Source organism: Coregonus clupeaformis, chromosome 11 (genome assembly GCF_020615455.1).
Source record: "Coregonus clupeaformis isolate EN_2021a chromosome 11, ASM2061545v1, whole genome shotgun sequence".
In the NCBI taxonomy this organism is placed as follows: domain Eukaryota; kingdom Metazoa; phylum Chordata; class Actinopteri; order Salmoniformes; family Salmonidae; genus Coregonus; species Coregonus clupeaformis.
The window spans coordinates 38,504,801-38,525,427 of NC_059202.1; the positions used below are offsets into that span (position 1 = coordinate 38,504,801).

Sequence of the window (20,627 nt, forward strand, 5' to 3'; positions counted from 1 at the left end):
TCAGCTAAAGCCCAACACATACAAATCAACAACCTATAAATGTATTGATAAAAGTCACCTTGTCCTAGAGAGATTTACACAGTTATCAAAACGTCACACCAGGGTGAGCCTACACGAAACACAGCCCTTATTTTAAGTGTTTCTAAAATCCCCTATGGGAAAAATGAATGGTGAAAAAACAATTGGAACCATTTCCCTGTTTGACCGCAAGGTTTTACGGGTATTATGACTCATACTGTGGTACTCTATAGGCTGCTGTAAAAAAATTTATAAAAAGAATAATAATAATATTCATAGTCATAACAATATTCATAATCATATTATTATTATTATTATTATTATTATTATTATTATCTTTAGAAAGCACATTTCAATCCCATTGTTATTTAGCCCATCCGTATTGCATGATGTTCAGTAAGTTTTTCATATTGGACATAATTGCCTGTACGTTGTGTCGCAGTAAAAGAGGGGTCCATTTTACTCAGGAGAACTTCTAGTTTCCAAAGCCACAGAGGTGACACCAGAGGAGCCTCGCTGCTCATTTTGTTCCCCTTAAAGAGGCACCAATGTTTTTCATATTGGACATACAGTTGAAGTCGGAAGTTTACATACACCTTAGCCAAATACATTTAAACTCAGTTTTTCACAATTCCTGACATTTAATCCTAGTAAAAATTCCCTGTCTTAGGTCAGTTAGGATCACCACTTTATTTTAAAGAATGTGAAATGTCAGAATAATAGTACAGAGAATGATTTATTTCAGCTTTTATTTCTTTCATCACATTCCCAGTGGGTCAGAAGTTTACATACACTCAATTAGTATTTGGTAGCATTGCCTTTAAATCAAATGTTTTGGGTAGCCTTCCACAAGCTTCCCACAATAAATTGGGTGAATTTTGGCCCATTCCTCCTGACAGAGCTGGTGTAACTGTGTCAGGTTTGTAGGCCTCCTTGCTCGCACACGCTTTTTCAGTTCTGCCCACAAATGTTCTATAGGATTGAGGTCAGGGCTTTGTGATGGCCACTCCAATACCTTGACTTTGTTGTCCTTAAGCCATTTTGCCACAACTTTGGAAGTATGCTTGGGGTCATTGTCCATTTGGAAGACCCATTTGCGACTAAGCTTTAACTTCCTGACTGATGTCTTGAGATGTTGCTTCAATATATCCACATAAGTTTCCTTCCTCATGATGCAATCTATTTTGTGAAGTGCACCAGTCCCTCCTGCAGCAAAGCACCCCCACAGCATGATGCTGCCACCCCCGTGCTTCACGGTTGGGATGGTGTTCTTCGGCTTGCAAGCGTTCCCCTTTTTCCTCCAAACATAACGATGGTCATTATGGCCAAACAGTTATATTTTTGTTTCATCAGACCAGAGGACATTTCTCCAAAAAGTACGATATTTGTCCCCATGTGCAGTTGCAAACCGTAGTCTGGCTTTTTTATGGCGGTTTTGAAGCAGTGGCCTCTTCCTTGCTGAGCGGCCTTTCAGGTTATGTCGATATAGGACTCATTTTAGTGTGGATATAGATACTTTTGTACCTGTTTCCTCCAGCATCTTCACAAGGTCCTTTGCTGTTGTTCTGGGATTGATTTGCACTTTTCGCACCAAAGTACGTTCATCTCTAGGAGACAGAACGCGTCTCCTTCCTGAGCGGTATGATGGCTGCGTGGTCCCATGGTGTTTATACTTGCGTACTATTGTTTGTACAGATGAAGGTGGTACCTTCAGGCATTTGGAAATTGCTCCCAAGGATGAACCAGACTTGTGGAGGTCTACAATTTCTTTTCTGAGGTCTTGGCTGATTTCTTTAGATTTTCCCATAATGTCAAGCAAAGAGGCACTGAGTTTGAAGGTAGACCTTGAAATACATCCACAGGTACACCTCCAATTGACTCAAATGATGTCAATTAGTAGCTCAGCTGGTAGAGCACGGCACTTGTAACGCCAGGGTAGTGGGTTCGATCCCCGGGACCACCCATACACAAAAATGTATGCACGCATGACTGTAAGTCGCTTTGGATAAAAGCGTCTGCTAAATGGCATATTATTATTATTATTATCAGAAGCTTCTAAAGCCATGACATCATTTTCTGGATTTTTCCAAGCTGTTTAAAGGCACAGTCAACTTAGTGTATGTAAACTTCTGACCCACTGGAATTGTGATACAGTGAATTATAAGTGAAATAATCTCTCTGTAAACAATTGTTGGAAAAATTACTTGTGTCATGCACAAAGTAGATGTCCTAACCAACTTGCCAAAACTATAGTTTGTTAACAAGAAATTTGTGGAGTGGTTGAAAAACGAGTTTTAATGACTTTTAATAACTTCCGACTTCAACTCTACATATTTCACCATATATAATTGCCTGTATGTTGTGTCGCAGTAAAAGGGGCATCCATTCTACTCAGGAGCAGTTCTAGTTTCCAAATCCACAGAGTTTACACCCAGAGGAGCGTCACTGCTCATTTTGCGCCCCTTAAAGAGTGGCCAATCAACTTAAATCCAATAATTTTTTCAAATTGGACATACATATTGCACCGTACACTATTTTATGTACGCTGTGTCGCAGTAAAAGGGGGGTCCATTCTACTCAGGAGCACTTCAAGTTGTCAAATCCACAGAGTTTACACCCTTAAAGAGTGGTCAATCAGCTTAAATGCAGTATGTTTTTCATATTGGACATAAATGTTGCACCGTACATAATCGATTGTATGTCTATAAAACCAGGGTCCAGCCTACTCACTAGAGTCCCTAGCATACAAAACAGATTAGTTCGAACAAAAAGTTTGCTTGGGGCCCATGGACGCTATATCCCTAGACACTATGGTACAAATATAGCACTCTACAGGAAAAACGATCGATTGTCTCCATAAAACCAGGGTCCAGTCTGCTCTTTTGTACTGTCTGTCACTTTAACTCTCTGCTGACTGACTAATTCAGGACTATATCATAATTAATTACAAAGGAATAAATTAACTTTTGTAGCTTACTCTTTGTTTGCTTCCAGTGTGAAATAAAACGCCATTGCAGACCAGACTTGCACTCTTGGCTTGCCCTATTATGGAGCTGCCATATTCCGACTATTACCAGGTGATTAGGTGCGAAGCTAAATGCAAACAATGGAAACAATGTGATCAGTAGTGTTATTAACTAACCGGCATAGCTGTTAGTGACCTACATTATCCTAATGACGATCAGCAGGATCGTGACGCAGCATAACAACGAAAACGCTATTGGTCGACAGTCTGCTGGGCAGCGCTTTAATACATTATATGTTTCTCCATTCATTTCCCACTGGGATTCATATCTCCTCCTTTTCTAATATCTCTGCCTGTTTCTACCCGAGGTAAAGCGGTTGCTAAACTAATCGTCACGCAATCCCTTCTAAAAGTAATGATATATGAGTTGAGAAACCTGCCTATTTTCTTCGAAAGTACGTAATGTCACGATTTCAAAGCTATATGATGTCTCCTGAGTGGCGCAGTGGTCTAAGGCACTGCATCGCAGTGCTAGCTGTGCCACTAGAGATCCTGGTTAGAATCCAGGCTCTGTCGCAGCCGGCCGCGACCAGGAGACTCATGGGCGGCGCACAATTGGCCTAGCGTCGTCCAGGGTAGGGGAGGGAATGGCCGGCAGGGATGTAGCTCAGTTGATAGAGCATGGCGTTTGCAACGCCAGGGTTGTGTGTTTGATTCCCACGGGGGACCAGTATGAAAAAAAAAAACGAAAAAAAAAACATGTATTCACTAACTGTAAGTCGCTCTGGATAAGAGCGTCTGCTAAATGACTAAAATGTAAAATGTAATTACAGAGGACAAGTTAATTATCTCAAATCTTGGAAAAGATTTGTAACGTTGAGCTTTTTGTTCACGTAATTCGTGCTGATGTTGGGTTTTGTGCTAACGCCCAATTTGACGCCTTGAAGGAGAGCGCTCCTTGTCAGTGTGTACCCAGAATGCAACGCGCAGTCCATTGACAATGTACGGCCAACATACAAAGTGGGCGTTTCGATTCCCAATCTCCTGCTGCAACCTGGTCTCAACAGCATTTCGTATTATTCTGTACATAAATTCGAAACGCTCTATTTCATATATGTTATGTTTCGTATGGTATATTTATTTGTGGGTATCGATCACCCATTTCGTATGATACACTACATGACCAAAAGTATGTGGACACCTGCTCGTCGAACATCTCATTCCAAAATCATGGGCGTTAATATGGAGTTGGTCCCCCCTTTGCTGCTATAACAGCCTCCACTCTTCTGGGAGGGCTTGCTGCGGGGACTTGCTTCCATTCAGCCACAAGAGTATTAGTGAGGTCAGGCACTGATGTTGGGCGATTAGGCCTGGCTCGAAGTCGGCGTTCTAATTCATCCCAAAGGTGTTCGATGGGGTTGAGGTCAGGGTTCTGTGCAGGCCATTCAAACTTTTCCACACCGATCACGACAAACCATTTCTGTATGGGTCTCGCTTTGTGCACGGGGGCATTGTCATGCTGAAACAGGAAAAGGCCTTCCCAAAACTGTTGCCACAAAGTTGGAAGCACAGAATCGTCTAGAATGTCATTGTATGCTGTAGCCTTAAGATTTCCCTTCACTGGACCTAAGGGGCCTAGCCCAAACCATGAAAAACAGCCCCAGACCATTATTCCTCCTCCACCAAACTTTACAGTTGGCACTATGTATTCAGGCAGGTAGCGTTCTCCTGGCATCTGCCAAACCCAGATTCGTCCGTCAGACGGCCATCACTCCAGAGAACACGTTTCCACCGCTCCAGAGTCCAATGGCAGTGAGCTTTACATCACTCCAGCCGACGCTTGGCATTGTGCATGGTCATCTTAGGCTTGTGTGCGGCTGCTTGGCCATGGAAACCCATTTCATGAAGCTCACGACGAACAGTTATTGTTCTGACGTTGCTTCCAGAGGCAGTTTGGAACTCGGTAGTGAGCGTTGCAATCGAGGACAGGCGATTTTCACGCACTACGTGCTTCAGCACTCAGCGGTCCCATTCTGTGAGCTTGTGTGGCCTACCACTTCACGCTGTTGTTGCTCCTAGACGTTTCCACTTCACGATAACAGCACTTACAGTTGACCGGGGAGCTCTAGCAGGGCAGAATATATAGATTTTTGTTTTATTATTATAATTGTGGTTATTTTTGGAACTTTTTAACCCTTTTTCTCCCCAATTGGTAGTTACAGTCTTGTCCCATCGATGCAACTCCCATACGGACTTGGAAGAGGCGAAGGTCAAGGGCCATGCATCCTCCGAAACACGACCCCGCCAAGCTGCACAAGCCGGACTCGGGAGAGGCGAAGATCGAGAGCCATGCGTTTTCCGAAACACGACCCCGCCAAGCCGCACTGCTCGCTTAACCCGGAAGCCAGCCGCACCAATGTGTTGGAGGAAACACTGTACAGCTGGCGACCGAAGTCAGCGTGCATGCGCCCGGCCGCCACAAGGAGTCGCTAGAGCGCAATGGGACAAGGACATCCCAGCCGGCCAAACCCTCCCCTAACCCGGACGACGCTGGGCCAATTGTGCGCCGCCTCATGGGTCTCCCGGTCGCGGCCAGCTGCGACACAGCCCGGGATCGAACCCGGATCTGTAGTGATGCCTTTAGCACTGCGATGCAGTGCCTTAGATCGCTGCGCAACTCGGGATGCCCAGCAGGGCAGAAATTTGATGAACTGACTTGTTGGAAAGGTGGCATCCTATGACGGTGCCACGTTGAAAGTCACTGAGCGCTTCAGTAAGGTCCTTCTACTGCCAATGTTTGTCTATGGAGATTGCATGGCTGTGTGCTCGATTTTATACACCTGTCAGCAATGGGTGTGGCTGAAATAGCAAAGTCTGCTAATTTGAAGGGGTGTCCACATACTTTTGTATATATACTACGTTACGAATTACAATTTGTATTATATTTTACGAATTTGCAAAATGTATAATATGTTACGAATTTGCTAAATGTATGATATGTTACGAATTCTAGCTTGGTGGTTAACATTAAGTAGCTTGCTAACGTTAGCTAGGCTAGGGGTTCAGGTTAAGTTAAGGTTATGGTTAGCTAACATGCTAAATAGTTGCAAAGTAGCTAAAAAGTAGTAAGTTGAAAAGTTTCTAATTATCTAAAATGCTAAAGTTGTCCATGATGAGATTCAAACTTGCAACCCTACTTTCGTTTTTGCCTTAAGTAACCATACTGACCATAACATACTATCATACTAATTTGTAACCATACCAAACATAACATACTGTACCATACTAATTTGAATCTCCCGGATTTACTTTAGTATGTTACGTCTAGTCTATGAGACCAGGCTGCCTGAAAAGTATATCTGAAAGGAGCCGAGGAGGTCCTACTTACAAAGAAGTTAACAGGAAAAAAAATTGTCCCACTCAAAAAACACAGTTTTATGAAGCGAACTACCGAACACTTCTATCTGCTGTTTTGCCACCGCTTTACGCGCGAAATGAAGCCATAAACTTGTTGCAATTTACTCCGAATGTTATCAGAGACAGACGATTGAGCAGTATGCTGTTTTATCAACTGGATTAAACTTTGAAAAATCCGAACCAAAAAAATGGAGAGAACAGCTGAGTCCTGTTGTGGAGTCCTGCTGTCGTATGTAGCTAGCTAGCTAATTTGGAAATAGCTAAGGTGAGATTTTATGTTGTTTTGATACTTCAGAGTTCAGAATAATATGAAATGTACTAATACAAGGGTATTGTTAACCAACAGTTTATGCTAAAGGATAAATGTCCCTTTTTTTAAACATTCGATCAAGATAAAATGGCATGGCCGTCAACTTTATCTCACAAATTGTTTAGATCCCCACCACAAACAAATGTACTAAAACAAAACTTTTAGGCCTATACTTTTCGGTTATGCTACAGAGGAATAGGCAACTATCGTCGGCATTTAGGTTCTCTACAATCATCATGGCCGACAAAGTAACCTTGTTGGCTACACCCCCCCCCCCAAAAAAAATTATACAATGCTGCCATAACCTGCAACAATGTAAAATTCTCAAATTTGGATAGATTGTAGATTTGATACATGGCAGCTGTTGCCAATGGCACTATTTTCCTCGTTTGCAAGGCCAGTGTATGATGTAGCCAGGCCATAGAGAGAAATAGAGGACTCTAGTGCCCAAAAGCCCGTTTCAGCATGGGGACTTAAACCATGTTGAAGTAGTCAACTGGGTGAGACACTGGGGCCTTTTTTTTAAAGTCCTCCCTCCTCCCTCTCTCCTCCACGACCCCAGAAACCTATGTGGTCGATTGGTGAAGGAGATGTCAATTCATTAGTAGGCGAACGGAAGAGTGTCCTCCCCTCATCAACAGCCACCTTTTATCAAGGATAGTCATGTGTATCCTACCAGAGTCCTTTGCGGAAGAGTTTGGAAATATGCCACACCCCCATTGAATCAGCTTTTATGTTGTCAGAGTAGAAAAGCATGCACACGTTTAAAAACAATATGCTACTTATCGTTTTATCTATAAAATGTCTTGCACAACTAACTTAATTTGTTTGGATCACTTTACACATTTATTTTGGGATCCACCCATGTAAAGAGACTGAACAATTTTCAATGCAATGCATCTCAATTGGAAATAGTGCTTTTACATAATGTAGAAACCTAATATGCCACAAATGACTTTTTAATTTAAATGACAGGTATATCTATCAATAGCTTTTTATATTAAACAAATGTATTTACAGGGTTACATTAGTTTCTAGGGCACAACATGTGCTTCAGAAGTAGCTAGAATTCATATAGGCTATATCTCAATAATTTTATATAAAATCTTATTTTCTGGTACTCCTACATTTTATGTTGCGCTTCTAACTTTTTAAAGTTGGGAGCACCAGTGCTACCAATGAAACATGTAAATTTAGAGCCCTGCTCATGAGCAAACATTCCATAACTGCAGGTGGCAGTATATCGCCGACCTTGGCTTTATACCTGTTCAAACAACACACTCCAGGTGGCAGTATGCACCCTTTCAGTTTGTTTGCCGACTCATAGAAGTAGTAGAAGAAAATGTACTACTTCAAAATGGAGATGGCCTCAATGGCGCTGCCGTGCTCTCACAGACGCTATAATGGGACAGATCCAATAATGCGATGTCAATCTAAGTCTGAGACGGGCCTAAAGCATAAATGTAAATGAACCTGGGGGCCCAGTTGGTGGGATGCCTGAACTGTTACTTAGCCGTATGTCAACACATGTATGCAGACTTTCTTATAGGCAATCTTGGTAGGCCCGATTTATAGAATGTTTACCAGAGAAGTGTTGATTCTACTAACATAATTCTTGATTTAATTTTTCATGCCACACCGCTTCTCAGTTTAAGTAGGAAATGTGATGCATTTCCATAGCACAGAAAATAGGCTTATGTGCTACTAGGTTATGTTTGGTCAAATCAGTCATCATTCAGGGTGCACTTTTTCTGGTGTTGAACTTGGTATTTGAACAATGATTTATTTAAAATGTGTCATAAAAAATATATATTTTACTTTGAATTCTTTCTTTCAGAATTGCCCAATTTTCATCAGTCCACTACTGTGTGGAGAAGCTATTTTCTGAGTGGCCTGCCACACTGATTGCCATTGATAAAGTAGGTTCAGTGGGCCACTGCAGCATTTTTCAAGAGCATTGGCTGCCTGCTGTGTCTTGATGCTCTTCAGTGCCTGGATGTTGCGTGGGCGATAAGGATGTCCTGCTGGTCAGGATTGTGATGTGATGGGGTGCAGGACAAGCAAGGTCCTCCCTGAGCCACCTGGAGATGTCCAGCTAGACTTGGTCAAAAAGGTGGAGCCCCCTAAGACCGACATCTACAAACATTTCATCCGAGGCGACGGCAGTGGGAGTAAAATGGGAGGGGAGAAAACAGGCTCTCTCTCCCCACAGGCCCAGGCAGCTTTCCCAGCTGCCCAAGCACCCCCAGATACAGGCCAACCAGAGGCCTCTGACCCACGCAGAAACAAAGTAGCCAAGTACAGAGCGAAGTTTGACCCACGGGTCACAGCCAAATATGACATTAAGGCCCTGATAGGCCGTGGTAGCTTCAGCCGGGTGGTGCGAGTGGAGCACAAGAGCACGCGTCAGCCCTACGCCATCAAGATGATAGAGACGCGCTACAGAGAGGGGCGTGAGGTATGTGAGTCAGAGCTGTGTGTCCTGCGGCGTGTACGCCACACTAACATTATCCAGCTGATGGAGGTGTTTGAGACAGCTGAGAGAGTGTACATGGTGATGGAGCTGGCTACAGGAGGAGAGCTTTTTGACCGTATCATCGCCCGTGGCTCTTTCACAGAGCGTGATGCTACACGCGTCCTACAGATGGTACTGGACGGGGTCAAGTATCTACATACACTTGGCATCACCCACCGTGACCTCAAGCCTGAGAACCTGCTCTACTATCACCCTGGGGCGGACTCAAAAATTATGATCACTGACTTTGGGCTGGCCAGCACTCGTAAGAAGGGGGATGAGTGCTTGATGAAGACCACTTGTGGTACACCAGAGTACATTGCACCAGAGATCCTGGTGCGGAAGCCATACACTAATGCTGTAGACATGTGGGCTTTGGGGGTAATTTCCTACATTCTGCTGAGTGGAACCATGCCCTTTGAGGATGACAACCGCATGCGCCTCTACCGCCAGATCCTCAAAGGGAAGTACAGCTTCTCTGGGGAGGTAAGCATCTATGACCTCACACACTCTCTTCATCCATTTAGTTTCTGTATCTTACTAATTTGTTGTCCTCTCTGCTTCTCAATAATTCTACAACCCATATCGAGCACTCCTCCTTTGATGTGTTGAGTGCACACTAGCTCTCAAAAAACCCTCCTTTTCAGCGGTTACATTCGCTTACTGTTGGCTCCATGTGAACTACAATTCCGATGCTGTGTTTCAATGTTTAGAAACGTCAATAGTCATCCCTTTCAAACCGGTTTTCGAAACATATGTTGATATTAGGGCCGGGACGATACTCGTTAGTATTGTGGCAAGTAGTGCTCAGTGATTAACCAAACTGTCAGTTATTTGTCGGTTTTTTATTAATTGAATTCCATTTTGTACGTTTTCTTTTCTGTGAGATCAATGCGCAGTTCATCTAGAGATAAATCAGATCAAGACGGAACTGTGCGATGTGGCAGAACGAGGACACGGATAATATACAGTTGGCTGGGTTTTCTGTTCATCGGCAAGACAGAACAGCAACCTCCGGTAAGACGAGGGGGGGTGGTCTGTGGCAATTTGTCAACAACAGCTGTCTCGAGATTTTGCTCGCCTGAGGTAGAGTACCTCATGATAAGCTGTAGACCACACTATTTACCAAGAGAGTTTTCATCCATATTTTTTGTAGCTGTCTATTTACCACCACAAACCGATGCATGCACTAAGACCGCACTCAACAAGCTGTATAAGGCCATACGCAAACAAGAGAATGCTGACCCAGAAGCGGTGCTCCTAGTGGCCGGGGACTTTAATGCAGGGAAACTTAAATCCGTTTTACCTCATTTTTCCCAGCATGTCACATGTGCAACTAGAAGAAAAAAAAACTCTAGACCACCTTTACTCCACACATAGAGACGCATACAAAGCTCTCCCTCGCCCTCCATTTGGCAAATCTGTCCATAATTCTATCCTCCTGATTCCTGCTTACAAGCAAAAACTCAAGCAGGAAGTACCAGTGACTCCCTCCATACGGAAGTGGTCTGATGACGCGGATGCTAAGCTGCAAGACTGTTTTGCTAGCACAGACTGGAATATGTTCCGGGATTTATCCGATGGTATTGAGGAGTACAACACATCAGTCACCGGCAATAAGTGCATCAACGACGTCGTTCCCACAGTGACCGTACATGCATATCCCAACCAGAAGCCATGGATTACAGGCAACGTCCGCACTGAGTTTAAGGCTAGAGCCGCTGCTTTCAAGGAGCGGGACACTAAGACATCCCGCGATGCCCTCCGACGAATCATCAAACAGGCAAAGCGCCAGTACAGGACTAAGATTGAATCGGATGTGGCAGTGCTAGCAAACTATTACGGATTACAAAGGGTACAGCTCAGCATTCAACACCATAGTGCCCTCAAAGCTCATCACTAAGCTAAGGACCTTGGGACTAAACACTTCCCTCTGCAACTGGATCCTGGACTTCCTGACGGGCCGCCACCAGGTGGTTAGGGTAGGCAACAGCATCTGCCACGCTGATCCTCAACATGGGGGCCCCTCAGGGGTGCATGCTCAGTCACCTCCTGTACTCCCCCTTCACTCACAACTGCGTGGCCATGCGTGACTCCAACACCATCATTAAGTTTGCCGACATCACAACTGTGGTAGGCCTGATCACCGACAGTGATGAGACAGCCTAGAGGGAGGAGGTCAGAGGACAACAACCTCTCCCTCAACATGAGCAAGACAAAAGAGCTGATCGTTGACTACAGGAAAAGGGGGGCCGAGCACTTTAGTTTATTTTATTTTTTATAAAACATTTAGCAAATATTTAAAAAAATAATCTGCGTTGTTGGTTAAGGGCTTTTAAGTAAGCATTTCTCAGTAAGGTATTCGGCGCATGTGACAAATAAAATCAGATTTCATGTAGTAGGGAGTTGTAGTTTCCAACAGGCCAATATTCTACATAGTTTAGCGCAGAGAACGTGGTAATTAACTACAATGACCATAATCTATTGCGTGCCCGTCTACTTGTCCGGTCTGTGTGGAGCAGACATGAAGATGGAGAGAAGAGAGAACCTGCGATTGAGAGGGATAGAAAGCAGTTCATTATCACTACCTGAAAATACATGATTTAAGTGATTGCTAGTTGGTATTCAGCAGTCATACTTAAGTCATAAGTATGCCATATTTACTTTGAAGAACTACAAAATAGTGATTTTGTCAGACAGCATAGGCAGCAGCTCTATAGAGATGAGATGATGACTTGGAATTAAATAAGTCATCAAATAAACCAAATGTAATATACACAACTGAAATATTTTATTAAAGTTGTGGATAAATGATGGTTAACCCCTCTCCTACAATTTCCGCGGCCCTGTGGAAATCTAATTAACATAATACAAAAATCCCCATCAAAATCCGTCTTTTTAAGCTAGAGAAATGTGTTTTTGCATGGGGTGCGTCTCAGTCCACCGCATCCGCCGATATCACCCTTCTGCATCTGCGGTGAAAGGTGGCAGAGCTAGAGCGGTGTTTGTCCGACCATGAGACATCCTGAAAATTGGTCTTCTCACAAAAATGTCATACAAACTATTATGACCCCTCTGTGGAAAGATGAGTCTCACGAACAGGATGGTGTTCTCCGCTTTGCTCTACGACCACAAGCCTCAAGGGACTCGTCTGAAGTCGGTACAGCCTCTTCTGACAACTTCTGTCTGTAGCGTCTGCACAGTTTGGGCTACACACTAATATGTGTAAAGGTGAGTCTCTCACGAACACGTACATGTTGTTTGTTTTGCTCTAGGACGCCCACAAGACTCGTCTGAAGGTCTGACTTTAATGGAAGTACACTACATGACCAAAACTATGTGGACACCTGCTCGTCGAACATCTCATTCCAAATTCATGGGCATTAATGTGGAGTTGGTCCCCCCTTTGCTGCTACAACAGCCTCCACTCTTTTGGGAAGACTGCAGGGACTTGCTTCCATTCAGCCACAAGAGGATTAGTGAGGTCGGGCACTGATGTTGGGCGATTAGGCCTGGCTCACAGTCAGCTTTGCAATTCATCCCAAAGGTGTTCGATGGGGTTGAGGTCAGGGCTCTGTGCAGGCCAGTCAAGTTTTTCCACACTGATCTCTACAAACCATTTCTGTATGGACCTCGCTTTGTGCACGGGGATATTGTCATGCTGAAACAGGAAAGGGCCTTCCCCAAACTGTTGCCACAAAGTTGGAAGCAAAGAATTGTCTAGAATGTCATTGTATGCTGTAGCCTTAAGATTTCCCTTCACTGGAACTAAGGGGCCTAGCCCGAACCATGAAAAACATGCCTAAAATAAGGGGTTAAATTGTTTATTTTTATTATAATAATAATCCTGATCTTTCTTACGTCTCAGATATAGGACAGAAACTTCAGAACGAACTTACTTAGTAAAAAATTGTTTGACTATCTGTTGTTCCATGTAATGGATCTGTTATTCAGTGCATTTCTATGTGTTAATAGCAGTAATGCCAAATTCAATGTTTCATCAAATAATTTTTTTATATGTATTTTTTTTATACCTTAAGGGGTCTTAAAATTCCAAATCAAATAGCAAAATGATCCTTGGTATGACCATCATAAAACAATTTCATATGATAAATTATTTCTCGCTGAAATGAAAGATTCGTTCCTTATGTTTCCAAAACCGTATCGCAAGAGATGCGTTACAACGTTCAGAACGAGCGTCTGGGATCTTAACAAAACTCCCCCGACCACTGTTGTTCAATTCATACTGAATGCATTGCATACAGTTGCTAATGTGTTAGCCTAGGTTTCATTTGAATCAAAAACATGTCTGTGTTTCTGGACTGGGCACAATGCTCATGTCATGTTGTTTCTGAGCTTTCACCACGACCCCCCTACGTGACTTTGTGATGTTAGGCTGGAGTTCCTGGCAGCAACCGCAGTATGCTCAATGTGTGTGTGCGTCAGAGCCTTTCTTCTACTTTGAATCAGACGGGTTCAGCTTCTCTCAGTGGGGGTAACATACATGGGTGTAGCTATGCTTCCTTTTATAAAGGCCTAACTTTAATACACACATATGTTTTGGTCCCCTAAAATGGGGGGACTATGTACAAAAAGTGCTGCAATTTCTAAACGGTTCACCCGATATGGATGAAAATACCCTCAAATTAAAGCTGAGAGTCTGCACTTTAACCTCACTTTAACCTAATTCTATCATTTCAAATCCAAAGTGCTGGAGTACAGAGCCAAAACAACAAAAGATGTCACTGTCCCAATACTTTTGGAGCTCACTGTATAACTACGTTGTATGATTTATGAATGGCAAGGATATATGAGATCGACTTTTCAGTCAGTTCGACACGTTTTATAAACAAGTCAAGCTTGCTGTTCGTCAATCAAAGCACAGTAAATAGCTTATGCGCCACCACTCCGTGGCTGCATATGAAACACGCTAGGGTCCAATGGTAACTTTTTTTCTCACTGGCCCACCCGGGCCAGTTGGCTAAAAATCTACTGTCCCGAACAGAATTTCTACTGGCCCAGATGTGGTGTAGTTCTTAAATGCATTGGGATAATGCAGGGCCTATAGGTTGGCATGCTTTCTCTCTATATTCGGCTATATTTGGTCATTATGAAATGCATAAAAAATTAGGGATGGGCACGGTTATTCAAAAATCCGAACTGACATTAGTTTTCGATTACTTGGGAGAGTATTCATTTTTTTGAAGAAATACAAAATATAGGCCTATTTTAACAACGAAAAGGCTTTGTCTAAAATGTAGGACAGTTACAGTTGAAGTCGGAAGTTTACATACACCTTAGCCAAATACATTAAACTCAGTTTTTCACAATTCCTGACATTTAATCCTAGTAAAAATTCCCTATCTTAGGTCAGTTAGGATCACCACTTTATTTTAAGAATGTGAAATGTCAGAATAATATTAGAATGATTTATTTCAGCTTTTATTTCTTTCATCACATTCCCAGTGGGTCAGAAGTTTACATACACTCAATTAGTATTGGGTAGCATTGCCTTTAAATTGTTTAACTTGGGTCAAACGTTTCGGGTAGGCTTCCACAAGCTTCCCCCAATAAATTGGGTGAATTTTGTCCCATTCCTCCTGACAGAGCTGGTGTAATGAGTCAGGTTTGTAGGCCTCCTTGCTCGCACACGCTTTTTCAGTTCTGCCCACAAATGTTCTATAGGATTGAGGTCAGGGCTTTGTGATGGCCACTCCAATACCTTGACTTTGTTGTCCTTAAGCCATTTTGCCACAACTTTGGAAGTATGCTTGGGGGTCATTGTCCATTTGGAAGACCCATTTGCGACTAAGCTTTAACTTCCTGACTGATGTCTTGAGATGTTGCTTCAATATATCCACATAATTTTCCTTCCTCATGATGCCATCTATTTTGTGAAGTGCACCAGTCCCTCCTGCAGCAAAGCACCCCCACAGCATAATGCTGCCACCCCCGTGCTTCACGTTTGGGATGGTGTTCTTCGGCTTGCAAGCATCCCCCTTTTTCCTCCAAACATAACGATGGTCATTATGGCCAAACAATTATATTTTTGTTTCATCAGACCAGAGGACATTTCTCCAAAAAGTACGATATTTGTCCCCATGTGCAGCTGCAAACCGTAGTCTGGCATTTTTATGACGGTTTTGGAGCAGTGGCTTCTTCCTTGCTGAGCGACCTTTCAGGTTATGTCGATATAGGACTCGTTTTACTGTGGATATAGATACCTTTGTACCCGTTTCCTCCAGCATCTTCACAAGGTCCTTTGCTGTTGTTCTGGGATTGATTTGCATTTTTCGCACCAAAGTACGCTCATCTCTAGGAGACAGAATGCGTCTCCTTCCTGAGCGGTATGACGGCTGCGTAGTCCCATGGTGTTTATACTTGCGTACTATTGTTTGTACAGATGAATGTGGTACCTTCAGGCATTTGAAATTGCTTCCAAGGATGAACCAGACTTGTGGATGTCTACCATTTTTTTCTGAGGTCTTGGCTGATTTGTTTAGATTTTCCCATGATGTCAAGCAAAGATGCACTGACTTTGAAGGTAGGCCTTGAAATACATCCACAGGTACACCTCCAATTGACAAGTTATGTCAATTAGCCTATCAGAAGCTTCTAAAGCCATGACATCATTTTCTGGAATTTTCCAAGCTGTTTAAAGGCACAGTCAACTTAGTGTATGTAAACTTCTGACCCACTGGAATTGTGATACAGTGAATTATAAGTGAAATAATCTGTCTGTAAACAATTGTTGGAAAAATTACTTGTGTCATACACAAAGTAGATGTCCTAACCGACTTGCCAAAACTACAGTTTGTTAACAAGAAATTGTGGAGTGGTTGAAAAACGAGTTTTAATGACTCCAACCTAAGTGTATGTAAACTTCCGACTTCAACTGTGTATGTGACATTGCTACATAGCCTACAACGATAGACCATTACATTCCAAATTTTAATAAAACAACAGTTTTATTACAGTTTTTATGAGTAACCTACACAGGTTTCGAAGTGTGTGGCTTGTTATTGTCAGTTAATCATTGCAGCGCTACAGTCCGAGTCTCCATGTGTAGCAAGTGAAGTGGGAGATTTCTAATCAATGCAAAATAGGATTAAAATTCCAGGATTAAATTGGCTAAATGAGAAGGAGTAGTCTACAATGATCAACCAACGGTTAGGCTGTTGTTCAATGTAAATGGTCAAAGACTCCAGTCACCCAAGTCATAGACTGTTCTCTCTGCTACCGCATGGCAAGCGGTACCGGAACGCCAAGTCTAGGTCCAAATGGCTCCTTAACAGCTTCTACCCCCAAGCCATAAGACTGCTGAACAATTAATCAAATGGCCACCCAGACTATTTACATTGACCCCCCCTTTTGTTTTTACAGTGCTGTTTATTATCTATGCATAGTCACTTTACCCCAACCTACGTGTACAAATTACCTCGACTAACCTGTACCCCGACCGGTACCCCCTGCATATAGCCTCGTTATTGTTATTTTATTGTAACTTTTTATTTTATTTTTTACTTTAATTTATTTCCTAAATATTTTCTGAACTCTATTTCTTGAACTGCATTGTTGGTTAAGGGCTTGTAAGTAAGCATTTCACGGTAAGGTCTACACCTGTTGTATGTGAAAATTAAAATTTGATTTGTAGACAAGGATGGGAAGTGCAGCAAAATAGCCTCAATTAGCTAGCCTCAATCTAAGATCTAAAGATGCATCAACTGGCATGGGTTACTAATATGGCTAGGATTATACCTTTGGCTGCTGGACAATAAAATAAAGTTGATTTGAAAACCAATAGAACATGAGAAAAATGCTGGTTTCAATGGCATATTAAGTTAACATATTAACAAGCCTTTAGATGTTAATATTAATGATCTTTTGTTATATTTGTCAAACATGACTGGCGTTTAGCCTATATTTATGTAATTAAAAGTCTCATTAAAGTTTGGCTACATTTTCTGGCGCCTCCCTCATGTCAGCATCGGTTTGGACATAAGACTGTAGGCATTATGCACATAGGCTTTTTATTTATGTACATTAAAAATATATTAAAATGTTATTCCAATGTTGGCCTCTGATCAGAGTAGTTGTTTGATATTGTGAACTTAAATCTATATTCTTCTTGTCCCACGACCAATTTTTTTTACTTGTCCGGACAAGCGTTAATGTCGAGCCCTGTTATGGGATGTGCAAATTCATGCTCTCTCCCTCCATGTAAAGAAATGCGACTGCACACACTCACATACAGAGGTACCAAGAGGCGGGACAGACAGCAGACTTCCCTGTCATCGCTCACTTTGACTGACAGGCGCCTGTCCTCCTATCAATAGATCGCTAGAAGATGCATATCGTTCATTCTAGCGCGGGAGGGCTCCGCATACTTTTTTCTGACTACAGAATTGAAAAGTAGCCTAGTTAATTTAAGTAGAAAAAGTAGCCGTCTGAAAATGAGTCTGTAATTGGCTGCATAGCCGACAGCCGGCGCTAGTGGAAAACACTGTGTACAGTATAGCAATGTTCAACTGCAGCTGCTTTACATTCTGCTGCCCTCTTGTGTGTATTGTTCATTATAGCTATGTCCCAAAATTCAGCTGGTATCCACAAGTGTGCTAGAGAAATGGACTCTCTCTGCCGCTTGATTACTTTCACTGAAAATGGATTTGACCCCCCACTAGTGCATCATATAAAGACTTAATTTGTAATGGTTTGAATTTTGCAGTTGCTCAACATTTTAAAGCTCTTTCTCCGTCTCTTCCTCCCTGCTCAGCCATGGCCCAGTGTGTCCAACCTGGCGAAGGACTTCATAGACCGTGTGCTGACAGTGGACCCCAGCGCGAGGTTGAATGCAGGCCAGGCTCTGAAGCACCCCTGGGTCCTCAGCATGGCTGCCTCGTCCTCCATGAAGAACCTGCAGCGCTCTATCTCCCAGAACCTCCTGAAGAGGGCCTCGTCACGCTGCCACAGCACCAAGTCCGCCCAGTCCACACGCTCCAGCCGCTCCACCAAGTCCAACAAGGCTCGCCGTGCTCGGGAGAAAGAGCTGCGTGAGCTCAACCGCCGCTACCAACAACAATACAATGGCTGAGTAATAGTTACATGGGCTGTAATGTTGACAAACTCATAATATTGCGTGTCTCATTGAGACCACAAGCAGGGACTTACCAGCAGCGGTCTAGAACAGCACTTCAGCTCAGCAATAACTTCAACATCCATCCTAGGCCATGGTGCCACTGAGGCAGCAAACAAAACATCATCAGATTTCACTATTTTTCCTAGATTCCTATTTCCTCATGTTTCTTTCCTGTCCTTGTGTGTCTCCTCATATTTATTTATTGTTGTCGTGATTATATTGTTTCCGTAGAAATGGTCACTTGAAGCTGTCCATCTAAACGGATCTGTTGAACAGGATTCAAGATAATGAAGGTTTAGGAAGGGATGTTAAAATGCTGTGCCTACACGTTCCTGATTATTTGCTGTGAATTTATTATGTTACAAGAACAGTGAGTTACTTGCTTTGGTGGAGATCTATATCTGATTATATCTTGATGTGGACAAAAAAGACGATGATACTTTGTGCTAAAACACAAGTATGTCAGTAAAGGCCAAATTAAACATTTATTTATTTAATTTTGGTTTAGAAGTCAGGTATATCCAATCTTATTGTATCCTGACCAGTTGCTTTCATGGATTGCAAATTAAGTCTCTTTCTTGCCAGGATTCAGTTTTTATAACCTGTCCATTCATGATTTTTTTCCTATTTGTTCTGGGATTATTTTTTAACTGTGAGCTTAAAAGGCTGTGGGAGGTTGACTGGAAACTCTAAATAAGGACGGATGATCGAGCGCTTTTGCATCGATTTCATTGTGGGGACTGGGGACTGATTCGGATCAAACCTAGTCGTGTCTCTGCACTCCTGTTCCTGCTACACCGTCTGAGATGGACAGCCTTGTTGTAATCAAGTATGCACGTCAAGTGATGTGTAATTTAACAAACTGATGGAGAATCGGTCGGATAAATTTCTAACTGATGGAGAATAGTCCAATGGTTGAAAGCTCAGTATTCATTTAATTTGTTGTATCAAATATTTCTTTCCAATTTGTTCTGAGTAATGCGTCATGTTTTTACTGTATTTTTTTTCAATATTTTTATTGAACAAACCGTGTAGTTAGTAGATTGACAACAACAAAATGTGTGCTGTAGTGGATGCTTTGCCAGTCGTAGAGCCCACAGACGGCTGTTGGGAGGAGAGACCAATTCAAATCAGGCTTTTCTGCACTATTGTCAAGTCTTAATAATCAATAAATATTACCATAAAATTATAGGATTCAAAATAAATCTTAAGATGACAACTATTGCTTTAGTCTCTTAAATGGATGTCTTCAACGTTTCAGAGGTTTTATTATTTTGAGTATAGCCTGTGAATGCACTTATTTAAGTGATGGTTCAACAGCCTTATCTCATTTAGCCTACCATTTTGAGAGGTCATCCAATAATGTTTTGAAGGGCGTGAAAGCGATTGTGTAAAAAATACTTATACCTCTTTGGTATTTGTTGACAGGCTTAGTCGTAGGTTTTGTATATTAATTACAAATGCTCTTGTTAGTTAGCTCCTTTTGTATTTACCTTTTTGTACTCCCCAACCAGGGCACCCATAGTAAGCAATTGGTTTGATGTCGTATACAGTATGTACTTTTGAGCAATTTGCGGTGAGAAGCGCTGGTATTTTGAAGTGAATTTATCAAAGATACTGGAAATCCAACAGCGCCGTATCACCTGACCTCAATCTCTCGTTTGGTAATTCTATAATGTTACATTATTCTCCATCTAAACTCAGTCGGTCCTACTGCTGTTTATTATAGTTTATCACAATAAAGGGCAGTGGTGTCTTTCCCGCCCACATACTTGGCCAACTGTCAATGTAATGGTAACTGACTATTAAGACCATCTCTGTCTGTCACGTGGTGCCTATTAATGTTATTAATGACAGTTGTATTGGTGTGCATGTTTCTGTAAGTAGACACTTTTTGGGAATAACAAATCATTAAGAACACCTTCCTAATATAGAGTTGCACCCCCAGTTTTGCCCTCTGATCAGCCTCAATTTGTCGTGGCATGGACTCTAAAAGGTGTTGAAAGCATTCCACAGGGATGCTGGCCCATGTTGACTCCAATGCTTCCCACAGTTGTCAAGTTGGCTGGATGTCCTTTGGGTGGTGGTCCATTCTTGATACACACGGGAAACTGTTGAGCGTGAAACCCAGCACCGTTGCGGTTCTTCACACAAACCGGTGCGTCTGGCACTTACTACCATACCCTGTTCAAAGGCACTTAAATCTTTTGTCATGCCCATTCACCCTCTGAATGGCACACATACACAATCCGTGTCTCAATTGTCT

The 20,627-nt window shown here is 42.5% G+C and overlaps 1 protein-coding gene across 1 annotated transcript; it reads left to right on the forward strand.

Moving 5' to 3' along the window:
• The first annotated feature begins 6,356 nt into the window (after positions 1 to 6,356).
• LOC121576640 (serine/threonine-protein kinase H1 homolog) lies at positions 6,357 to 20,581 on the forward strand. The gene is made up of 3 exons (XM_041889947.2): positions 6,357 to 6,665; positions 8,548 to 9,711; positions 17,999 to 20,581. The coding sequence occupies exons 2-3, from the start codon at positions 8,755 to 8,757 to the stop codon at positions 18,314 to 18,316; spliced, it is 1,275 nt and encodes a 424-aa protein (XP_041745881.1). The 5' UTR covers positions 6,357 to 6,665; positions 8,548 to 8,754; the 3' UTR covers positions 18,317 to 20,581.
• Positions 20,582 to 20,627: the final 46 nt, after the last annotated feature.

Coding starts and splice junctions, on each gene's coding strand:
- LOC121576640 (XM_041889947.2), top strand. CDS start 8,755: ATGGGGTGCAGGACAAGCAAGGTCCTCCCTGAGCCACCTGGAGATGTC. Junction 9,712..17,998: donor AGTACAGCTTCTCTGGGGAG/GTAAGCATCTAT, acceptor CTCCCTGCTCAG/CCATGGCCCAGTGTGTCCAA.